The following is an 11,438-nucleotide window of genomic DNA, read 5'->3' as shown; positions in this document are numbered from 1 at the left end:
CGGGGGGGTTGGGGGACCCTGAAGGGGTTTGGGGGGGTTTTGGGGGTCCCCAGGGGGATTTTGGGGGTCCCTGAAAGGGTTTGGGGGGTCCCTGGGGGGGTTTTGGGGGGTCCCCGGGGGGTTTTGGGGTCCCCAGGGGGGTTTTGGGGGTCCCCAGGGGGGTCTGGGGGGGGTTTTGGGGTCCCTGAAAGGGTTTTGGGGGTCCCCAGGGGGGGTTTGGGGGTCCCCAGAGGGGTCTGGGGGGGGTTTTGGGGTCCCTGGGGGGGTTTTGGGGGGTCCCCAGGGGATTTGGGGGTCCCTGAGGTGGTCAAAGGGTCCCTGGGGGGGGGGAAGGAAAGGGGGGACCCCCAAAGTGAACCGGGGACATTGGGGGGACCCCAGGGAGCCCTGCCCGACCCTCCCAGTGCTCCCAGTTCCCTCCCAGTGCTCCCAGTTCACTCCCAGTTCCCTCCCAGTTCCCCTCAAAACCCCTGAAGGTGACAATGATGGGGATCAGGGGTGCTCCCAGTGTCCCCCCAGTCCCTCCCAGTGCTCCCAGTGTCCCCCCAGTCCCTCCCAGTCCCTCCCAGTCCCTCCCAGTGCTCCCAGTCCCCTCAGAACCCCTGAATGTGACAATGACAGGACTCAGTGCTCTCCCAGTCCCTCCCAGTCCCTCCCAGTCCCCCCTCAGAACCCCTGGATGTGACAATGACAGGGATCAGGGATGCTCCCAGTCCCCTCCCAGTCCTTCCCAGTGCTCCCAGTCCCTCCCAGTCCCCCCTCAGAACCCCTGGATGTGACAATAATGGGGTCCAGTGCTCTCCCAGTCCCTCCCAGTGCTCCCAGTATCCCCTCAGAACCCCTGGATGTGACAATGACAGAATCCAGGGATGCTCCCAGTCCCCTCCCAGTCCCTCCCAGTGCTCCCAGTATCCCCTCAGAACCCCTGGATGTGACAATGACAGGACCCAGTGCTCTCCCAGTCCCTCCCAGTCCCTCCCAGTCCCCCTCAAAACCCCTGAATGTGACAATGACAGGGATCAGAGGTGTTCCCAGTCCCTCCCAGTGTTCCCAGTCCCTCCCAGTCCCCTGAATGTGACAATGATGGGGTCCAGGGATGCTCCCAGTCCCCTCCCAGTCCCTCCCAGTGCTCCCAGTCCCTCCCAGTGCTCCCAGTCCCTCCCAGTATCCCCTCAGAACCCCTGGATGTGACAATGATGGGGTCCAGTGCTCTCCCAGTGCTCTCCCAGTCCCCCTCAGAACCCCTGAATGTGACAATGACAGGACTCAGAGGTGCTCCCAGTCCCTCCCAGTCCCTCCCAGTCCCTCCCAGTCCCCTCAAAACCCCTGAATGTGACAATAACAGGACTCAGAGGTGTTCCCAGTGCTCTCCCAGTCCCTCCCAGTCCCTCCCAGTCCCCTCAAAACCCCTGAATGTGACAATAACAGAATCCAGGGATGCTCCCAGTCCCTCCCAGTCCCTCCCAGTCCCTCCCAGTCCCTCCCAGTACCCCCTCAGAACCCCTGAATGTGACAATGATGGGGTCCAGGGATGTTCCCAGTCCCCTCCCAGTCCCTCCCAGTGCTCCCAGTCCCCTCAAAACCCCTGAATGTGACAATGACAGGACTCAGAGGTGCTCCCAGTGCTCTCCCAGTCCCTCCCAGTACCCCCTCAAAACCCCTGAATGTGACAATGATGGGGTCCAGTCCCGTCCCAGTCCCTCCCAGTCCCTCCCAGTACCCCCTCAAAACCCCTGAATGTGACAATGACAGGACTCAGTGCTCTCCCAGTCCCTCCCAGTCCCTCCCAGTGCTCCCAGTCCCTCCCAGTACCCCCCTCAAAACCCCTGGATGTGACAATACGCCTCCAGGCTGGCGAAGAGCACGTAGAGCAGCCAGAGGAGGAGGAAGAGCCCGGCCGTCAGCACTTTGGGGGCGCGGGGTCCCCCCAGCTCGCCGCCGATGGGCGCCCGGCGCCGCCAGAGCAGCACGGCGATGGCCAGGAAGGCGAAGATGGTGAAGAGCGTGACGGGGAAGGCCAGCGTGCCCGGTGGCACCCGGAACGGGCGTCCCTGAGCCGCCCAGTAGACGGCGGCCACCGACCAGGCCAGCCCCAGCCCCAGGAAAACGTTGACGGCGTTGGAGCCGGTGACGTTCCCGATGGAGGCGTCGGCGCACGGGTCCTGCAGGGCGGCCACGCGGCTGGCGAAGGTGTCTGGGGGGACATTGATGGGGACATTGGGGACATTGGGGACATTGGGGACATTGGGGACACTGCAGGGCGGCCACGCAGCTGGCGAAGGTGTCTGGGGGGACATTGATGGGGACATTGGGGACACTGATGGGGACATTGGGGACATTGGGGACATTGGGGACATTGATGGGGACACGCGGCTGGCGAAGGTGTCTGAGGGGACATTGGGGACATTGGGGACATTGATGGGGACATTGGGGACACTGCAGGGCGGCCACGCGGCTGGCGAAGGTGTCTGCGGGGACATTGATGGGGACATTGGGGACATTGGGGACATTGATGGGACATGGGGACACTGCAGGGCGGCCACGCGGCTGGCGAAGGTGTCTGAGGGGACATGGGGACATGGGGACATTGGGGACATTGGGGACACTGCAGGGCGGCCACGCGGCTGGTGAAGGTGTCTGGGGGGACATTGGGGACATTGGGGACATTGGGGACATTGGGGACATCAGGGGATATGGGGACACTGCAGGGCGGCCACGCGGCTGGCGAAGGTGTCTGGGGGGACATTGATGGGGACATTGATGGGGACATTGGGGACATCAGGGGACATCAGGGGATATGGGGACATCAGGGGACATCAGGGGATATGGGGACATGGGGACACTGATGGGGCCACGCGGCTGGCGAAGGTGTCTGCGGGGACATGGGGACATTGGGGACATGGGGACATTGGGGACATTGGGAGGACATTGAGGGACATTGGGGGGACATTGGGGACATTGGGGGGACATTGGGGGACTTTGGGGACATTGGGGGACTTTGGGGATGCTGAAGGTCACGAAGACGATGGCGTTGGCCGAGTCCTTGGGTGCTGACCCTTGTCCCATCCCCAATGTCCCCAGGGTGTCCCCAATGTCCCCAATGTCCCCAATGTCCCCAGGGTGTCCCCAGGGTGTCCCCAGGGTGTCCCCAATGTCCCCAGGGTGTCCCTGTGATGTCCCCAATGTCCCCAGGGTGTCCCCAGGGTGTCCCCAATGTCCCCAATGTCCCCAGGGTGTCCCCAGAGTGTCCCCAATGTCCCCAGGGTGTCCCCAGGGTGTCCCCAATGTCCCCAGGGTGTCCCCAATGTCCCTCACCGGGGATGGAGGTGCCCAGGGCCACGAAGACGACGGCGTTGACCGAGTCCTTGAGGCCCAGGGAGGTGACCCTTGTCCCATCCCCAATGTCCCCAGGGTGTCCCTGTGATGTCCCTGTGATGTCCCCAATGTCCCCAATGTCCCTGTGATGTCCCCAATGTCCCCAGGGTGTCCCCAATGTCCCCAGGGTGTCCCCAGTGTCCCTCACCGGGGATGGAGGTGCCCAGGGCCACGAAGACGACGGCGTTGACCGAGTCCTTGTCCCATCCCCAATGTCCCTGTGATGTCCCTGTGATGTCCCCAATGTCCCCAGGGTGTCCCCAATGTCCCCAGGGTGTCCCCAGGGTGTCCCCAATGTCCCCAGGGTGTCCCCAGAGTGTCCCCAGGGTGTCCCCAGGGTGTCCCCAATGTCCCCAGTGTCCCTCACCGGCGATGGAGGTGCCCAGGGCCACGAAGATGACGGCGTTGACCGAGTCCTTGAGGCCCAGGGAGGTGACCCTTGTCCCATCCCCAATGTCCCCAGAGTGTCCCCAGGGTGTCCCCAATGTCCCTGTGATGTCCCCAATGTCCCCAGGGTGTCCCCAGGGTGTCCCCAGGGTGTCCCCAATGTCCCCAGGGTGTCCCCAATGTCCCTCACCGGGGATGGAGGTGCCCAGGGCCACGAAGACGACGGCGTTGACCGAGTCCTTGTCCCATCCCCAATGTCCCCAGTGTCCCCAGTGTCCCCAGGGTGTCCCCAGGGTGTCCCCAGTGTCCCCAGGGTGTCCCCAGGGTGTCCCCAGTGTCCCCAGGGTGTCCCCAGGGTGTCCCCAGGGTGTCCCCAGGGTGTCCCCAATGTCCCCAGGATGTCCCCAATGTCCCTCACCGGGGATGGAGGTGCCCAGGGCCACGACGACGATGGCGTTGACCGAGTCCTTGAGGCCCAGGGAGGTGACCCTTGTCCCATCCCCAATGTCCCCAGGGTGTCCCCAATGTCCCTGTGATGTCCCCAGTGTCCCTCACCGGGGATGGAGGTGCCCAGGGCCACGAAGACGACGGCGTTGACCGAGTCCTTGAGGCCCAGGGAGGTGACCCTTGTCCCATCCCCAGTGTCCCCAGGGTGTCCCCAGGGTGTCCCCAATGTCCCCAATGTCCCTATGATGTCCCTGTGATGTCCCCAATGTCCCCAGGGTGTCCCCAGGGTGTCCCCAGTGTCCCTCACCGGGGATGGAGGTGCCCAGGGCCACGAAGACGACGGCGTTGACCGAGTCCTTGTCCCATCCCCAATGTCCCCTCAATGTCCCCCCAATGTCCCTGTGATGTCCCCAATGTCCCCAGGGTGTCCCCAATGCCCCCAGGGTGTCCCCAATGTCCCCAGGGTGTCCCCAGGGTGTCCCCAATGTCCCCAGGGTGTCCCCAGTGTGTCCCCAATGTCCCCAGGGTGTCCCCAGGGTGTCCCCAGGATGTCCCCAATGTCCCCAGGGTGTCCCCAATGTCCCCAATGTCCCTCACCGGGGATGGAGGTGCCCAGGGCCACGAAGACGACGGCGTTGACCGAGTCCTTGTCCCATCCCCAATGTCCCTGTGATGTCCCTGTGATGTCCCCAATGTCCCCAGGGTGTCCCCAGAGTGTCCCCAGAGTGTCCCCAGGGTGTCCCCAGGGTGTCCCCAGGATGTCCCCAATGTCCCCAGGGTGTCCCCAATGTCCCCAGTGTCCCCAGGGTGTCCCTGTGATGTCCCTGTGATGTCCCCAATGTCCCCAGGGTGTCCCCAGTGTCCCTCACCGGGGATGGAGGTGCCCAGGGCCACGAAGACGACGGCGTTGACCGAGTCCTTGTCCCATCCCCAATGTCCCCGTGATGTCCCCCAATGTCCCTGTGATGTCCCCAATGTCCCTGTGATGTCCCCAATGTCCCCAGGGTGTCCCCAGGGTGTCCCCAATGTCCCCAGGGTGTCCCCAATGTCCCCAATGTCCCCAATGTCCCTCACCAGGGATGGAGGTGCCCAGGGCCATGAAGACGACGGCGTTGACCGAGTCCTTGTCCCATCCCCAATGTCCCTGTGATGTCCCCAATGTCCCCAATGTCCCCAGGGTGTCCCCAGGATGTCCCCAGGGTGTCCCCAATGTCCCCAGGGTGTCCCCAATGTCCCCAATGTCCCTCACCGGGGATGGAGGTGCCCAGGGCCACGAAGACGACGGCGTTGACCGAGTCCTTGAGGCCCAGGGAGGTGACCCTTGTCCCATCCCCGATGTCCCTGTGATGTCCCCAATGTCCCCAATGTCCCTGTGATGTCCCCAATGTCCCTCACCGGGGATGGAGGTGCCCAGGGCCACGAAGACGACGGCGTTGACCGAGTCCTTGAGGCCCAGGGAGGTGACCCTTGTCCCATCCCCAATGTCCCCAGGGTGTCCCCAGGGTGTCCCCAGGGTGTCCCCAATGTCCCCAGGGTGTCCCTGTGATGTCCCTGTGATGTCCCCAGGGTGTCCCCAATGTCCCCAGTGTCCCTCACCGGGGATGGAGGTGCCCAGGGCCACGAAGACGACGGCGTTGACCGAGTCCTTGTCCCATCCCCAATGTCCCCAGGGTGTCCCTGTGATGTCCCTGTGATGTCCCCAATGTCCCCAGGGTGTCCCCAATGTCCCCAATGTCCCCAGGGTGTCCCCAATGTCCCTCACCGGGGATGGAGGTGCCCAGGGCCACGAAGACGACGGCGTTGACCGAGTCCTTGAGGCCCAGGGTGCAGCCGAAATGCGCCGCCAGGTCGCCGATGAGCGCGGTGAGGAGCGCGAGGAGGAGGATGGAGACGCCGAAGGCCGCCCAGCCCCCCAGCAGCGCCGTGGGGGGGACGCAGGCGAACAGAACCTTCCAGAAGACCGTCAGGAAGTGCATGACGTAATCGAAGCACGAGGGCAGCCGCTCCTCGCGGCCTTCGTCGTCATCGTCCTCGTCACCTGCCGAGGGGACAGCGGGGAGTCACGGGGGGGGGACACCCTGGGGACAGCAAGGGGACACTGGGGACACCCTGGGGACACCTTGGGGACACTGGGGACACACCTGGGGACACCCTGGGGACACACTGGGGACACCTTGGGGACACTGGGGACACCCTGGGGACAGCAAGGGGACACTGGGGACACCCAGGGGACACCCTGGGGATACTGGGGACACCTCAGGGACACCAAGGAGACCTCAGGGACACCTCAGGGACACTTTGGGGACACTTGGGGACACCCTGGGGACACCAAGGAGACCTCAGGGACACTTGGGGACACCCCGGGGACACCAAGGAGACCTCAGGGACACCTCAGGGACACTTTGGGGACACCCTGGGGATCCTGGGGACACCTCAGGGACACCAAGGAGACCTCAGGGACACTTTGGGGACACCTCGGGGACACCCTGGGGACACCTCAGGGACACCCTGGGGACACCAAGGAGACCTCAGGGACACCTCAGGGACACCCTGGGGATCCTGGGGACACCTCAGGGACACCTCAGGGACACTTTGGGGACACCCTGGGGACACCAAGGAGACCTCGGGGACACTTTGGGGACACTCAGGGACACCCTGGGGACACCAAGGAGACCTCAGGGACACCCTGGGGACACCTCAGGGACACCCTGGGGACACTCAGGGACACTTGGGGACACTCTGGGGACACCCACGTCCCCGTGCCACCTGCGCTGACGGTGATGGCCTCCAGGAACTGCTCCCGCCAGGAGTGGGTGCCGATGACGGTGGCCAGGTTGGTTTTCTTCATCAGCTTGTCCACCGTGTTCTGGGGACATTGGGGACACCGTGGAGGGCTCAGCCACCCCCGTGACCCCCCCGGTGACACCCAGGGGACACCCAGGGACACCCCGGTGTCACCTTGAAGTCGTAGGACTCCTCGATGACCACCTCCAGGCGCCGGTTGTCGCCCAGCACGGGTTTGCCCATGTCGGCGATGCGCCGTGCCTCCTCTTCCTCGGCCGACAGCTGCCGCTCCCCGTCCCCTCCTGCGGGGACACGCCGGACACGTCACCGGCACCGCCGGCGGCACGGCCCTGGGGACACGGCCTGGGGACACGGCCTGGGCGTGGGGACACAGCGTGGGGACATGGGGACACGCCGGACACGTCACCGGCACCGCCGGCGGCACGGCCCTGGGGACACGGCCTGGGCGTGGGGACACGGCATGGGGACATGGGGACACAGTGTGGGGACATGGGGACACGGTGTGGGGACATGGGGACATGGTGTGGGGACATGGGGACATGGGGACACGCCGGACACGTCACCGGCACCGCCGGCGGCACGGCCCTGGGGACACGGCCTGGGCGTGGGGACACGGTGTGGGGACATGGGGACATGGTGTGGGGACATGGGGACACGCCAGACACGTCACCGGCACCGCCGGCGGCACGGCGGGGACGGCCCTGGGGACACGGCCTGGGCGTGGGGACATGGGGACATGGGGACACGGTGTGGGTGTGGGGACATGGGGACATGGGGACATGGTGTGGGGACACGGTGTGGGGACATGGGGACATGGGGACATGGGGACATGGTGTGGGGACACAGTGTGGGGACATGGGGACACGCCGGACACGTCACCGGCACCGCCGGCAGCACGGCGGGGACGGCCCTGGGGACATGGCGTGGGGACGTGGGGACATGGGGACACGGTGTGGGTGTGGGGACATGGGGACACGGTGTGGGGACATGGTGTGGGGACATGGGGACACGCCGGACACGTCACCGGCACCGCCGGCGGCGCGGCGTGGGGACGTGGGGACACGGCGTGGGCGTGGGGACACGGTGTGGGGACATAGGGACACGGTGTGGGGATGTGGGGACACGGCGTGGGGATGTGGGGACACGGTGTGGGGACATGGGGACACGGCGTGGGGACATGGGGACATGGGGACACAGCGTGGGGACATGGGGACATGGTGTGGGGACACGGTGTGGGGACATGGGGACACGCCGGACACGGCACCGGCACCGCCGGCGGCACGGCGGGGACGGCCCTGGGGACACGGCGTGGGGACGTGGGGACATGGGGACACGGTGTGGGGATGTGGGGACACGGCGTGGGGACACGGGGACACGGCGTGGGGACACGGTGACACAGGGACAGGGTGTGGGGACATGGGGACACGGTGGGGACACAGGGACAGGGTGTGGGGACGTGGCACGAGGACACGGCGTGGGGACACGGTGACACAGGGACAGGGTGTGGGGACACAGGGACAGGGTGTGGGGACGTGGCACGAGGACACGGCGTGGGGACACGGTGACACAGGGACAGGGTGTGGGGACACGGGGACAGGGTGTGGGGACACGGTGGGGACACAGGGACAGGGTGTGGGGACGTGGCACGAGGACACGGCGTGGGGACACGGTGACATACACGGTCATGGGGACATCCATGGTCATGGGACGTGTCCGAGGCCGAAGGCTCCTACCTTGGGCGAGGAGGAGAGCTGAGGAGAGAGGGGAGGGACAGCGGTGAGACCCCGGTGTCCCCTGGTGTCCCCCCCAGTGTCCCCTGGGGTGGTCTGTCCCCCCAGTGTCCCCCCAGTGTCCCCCCGGTGTCCCCCGGTGTCCCCAGTGTCCCCCCAGTGTCCCCCCAGTGTCCCCGCAGTGTCCCCAGTGTCCCCTGGTGTCCCCCGGTGTCCCCCCAGTGTCCCCTGGTGTCCCCCGTGTCCCCCCTGTGTCCCCCCGGTGTCCCCTGGTGTCCCCAGTGTCCCCTGGTGTCCTCAGTGTCCCCTGGTGTCCCCCCTGTGTCCCCCCAGTGTCCCCTGGTGTCCCCAGTGTCCCCTGGTGTCCTCAGTGTCCCCTGGTGTCCCCCCTGTGTCCCCCCGGTGTCCCCCCGGTGTTCCCCCGGTGTCCCCAGTGTCCCCTGGTGTCCCCCCGGTGTCCCCTCGGTATCCTCATGGTGTCCCCCGGTGTCCCCTGGTGTCCCCGCAGTGTCCCCCCAGTGTCCCCCCAGTGTCCCCCTGGTCCCCCCCTGGTGTCCCCCCTGTGTCCCCGCAGTGTCCCCGCAGTGTCCCCATGGTGTCCCCCCATTGTCCTCCCATGTCCCCTCGGTGTCCCCCCGGTGTCCCCATGGTGTCCCCCCGGTGTCTCCCCATGTCCCCGCAGTGTCCCCGCAGTGTCCCCCAGTGTCCCCCTGGTCCCCCCTGGTGTCCCCCGGTGTCCCCGTGGTGGTGCCCCCCCGGTGTCCCCTCCCCGGTGTCCCCCCAGTGTCCCCCCGGTGTCCCCCCATTGTCCTCCCATGTCCCCTCGGTGTCCCCTCCCCAGTGTCCCCTGGTGTCCCCCCGGTGTCACCTGGTGCCCCCAGTGTCCCCCCAGTGTCCCCTGGTGTCCCCAGTGTCCTCCCGGTGTCCCCAGTGTCCCCATGGTGTCCCCCCTGTGTCCCCTGGTGTCCCCTGGTGTCCCCTCCCCAGTGTCCCCTGGTGTCCCCCCGGTGTCCCCTGGTGTCCCCCCTGTGTCCCCCCAGTGTCCCCTGGTGTCCCCAGTGTCCCCTGGTGTCCCCCTGGTGTCCCCCCGGTGTCCCCACGGTGTCCCCCCATTGTCCTCCCATGTCCCCCCATGTTTCCCCTGTGTCCCCTCAGTGTCCCCTCATGTCCCCCCGGTGTCCCCCCGGTGTCCCCATGGTGACCTCCCGGTGTCCCCACGGTGTCCCCTCAGTATCCTCATGGTGTCCCCGCAGTGTCCCCCAGTGTCCCCGTGGTGTCCCCCCATGTCCCCACGGTGTCCCCCCATTTTCCTCCCATGTCCCCCCATGTCCCCGCAGTGTCCCCTCAGTGTCCCCCTGGTCCCCCCCGGTGTCCCCCGGTGTCCCCTCCTCAGTGTCCCCCGGTGTCCCCTCCCCAGTGTCCCCCGGTGTCCCCGATGTCCCCTCAGTGTCCCCTCGGTGTCCCCCCGGTGTCCCCGGTGTCCCCCCATTGTCTCCCCATTGTCCTCCCATATCCCCCCATGTCCCCGCAGTGTCCCCCCGGTGTCCTCCCATGTCCCCCCAGTGTCCCCTCGGTGTCCCCCCGGTGTCCCCCTGGTCCCCCCCTGGTCCCCCCCGGTGTCCCCACGGTGTCCCCTCTCCAGTGTCCCCCTGGTGTCCCCCCGGTGTCCCCACAGTGTCCCCTCCCCGGTGTCCCCGATGTCCCCCGGTGTCCCCGATGTCCCCCGGTGTCCCCTGGTGTCCCCGTACCCGAGATGCCACGCTTGAGCCATCGCGGCGTCCCCCCGGTGTCCCCACAGTGTCCCCCCGGTGTCCCCTCCCCGGTGTTCCCCCCCGGTGTCCCCGGTGTCCCCATGGTGTCCCCTGGTGTCCCCGTACCCGAGATGCCACGCTTGAGCCATCGCGGCGTCCCCACAGTGTCCCCCTGGTGTCCCCCCGATGTCCCCTCAGTGTCCCCCGGTGTCCCCGTACCCGAGATGCCACGCTTGAGCCATCGCGGCGTCCCCACAGTGTCCCCCTGGTGTCCCCCCAGTGTCCCCCCAGTGTCCCCCCGCTGTCCCCTGGTGTCCCCCCGGTGTCCCCATGGTGTCCCCTGGTGTCCCCGTACCCGAGATGCCACGCTTGAGCCATCGCGGCGTCCCCAGCTCGATGAAGAAATTCTCCTTCTTCTCGTACTCCTCATCGTCCACGATCTTCACCTGCAGCGTCTTCCTGGGGCGGGACACGCGGCACCCTCGGCATCACGGCCGGCAGCATCATCATCAGCAGCAGCAGCAGCAGCATCATCATCATCATCGTCATCGGCATCAGCATCAGCAGCAGCATCATCGGCATCATCATCCACACTCATCATCATCATCATCATCATCGGCATCATCAGCATCATCAGCATCAGCATCATCAACATCATCATCGTCATCATCATTGTCATCATCATCATCATCATCATCGTCATCATCATCAGCATCATCGGCAGCATCATCATCATCATCATCATCATTGTCATCATCATCATCATCATCATCAGCATCATCGGCAGCATCATCGTCATCATCATCATCATCAGCAGCAGCAGCAGCAGCATCATTGTCATTGTCATCCACACTCATCATCATCATCACCATTATCCACACTCATCATCATCATCATCATCAGCATCGGCATTATCGGCATCATCATCATCATCATCATCATA

At 65.7% G+C, this 11,438-nt stretch overlaps 1 protein-coding gene across 1 annotated transcript; it reads right to left on the bottom strand.

Moving 5' to 3' along the window:
- Positions 1–1,817: 1,817 nt before the first annotated feature.
- LOC131590013 (sodium/calcium exchanger 2-like) lies at positions 1,818–11,407 on the bottom strand. Its single transcript, XM_058859804.1, has 7 exons — positions 11,365–11,407; positions 10,851–10,976; positions 8,748–8,765; positions 7,168–7,295; positions 6,976–7,075; positions 5,972–6,247; positions 1,818–2,194 (listed from the first exon to the last, which is right to left on the bottom strand). The coding sequence occupies exons 1-7, from the start codon at positions 11,405–11,407 to the stop codon at positions 1,818–1,820; spliced, it is 1,068 nt and encodes a 355-aa protein (XP_058715787.1).
- Between the last annotated feature and the right edge of the window lie 31 nt (positions 11,408–11,438).

The sequence above is a fragment of the Poecile atricapillus genome, chromosome 31 (assembly GCF_030490865.1).
Source record: "Poecile atricapillus isolate bPoeAtr1 chromosome 31, bPoeAtr1.hap1, whole genome shotgun sequence".
NCBI classification, from domain to species: Eukaryota; Metazoa; Chordata; class Aves; order Passeriformes; family Paridae; genus Poecile; species Poecile atricapillus.
Note: the sequence above shows the minus strand (reverse complement) of the source record. Positions and strands in the feature narration are given on the sequence as shown.

What these genes read in the sequence shown, in the direction of transcription:
- LOC131590013 (XM_058859804.1), bottom strand. Translation starts at nt 11,407, where the DNA reads ATGCCGATGCTGATGATGATGATGATGATGAGTGTGGATAATG. An exon ending in GATGATGAGTGTGGATAATG is followed by an intron (nt 10,977 to 11,364) that starts GTGATGATGATG and finishes CGTGATGCCGAG; the next exon opens with GGTGCCGCGTGTCCCGCCCC. An exon ending in GGCCATCACCGTCAGCGCAG is followed by an intron (nt 6,248 to 6,975) that starts GTGGCACGGGGA and finishes TCCCCTCGGCAG; the next exon opens with GTGACGAGGACGATGACGAC.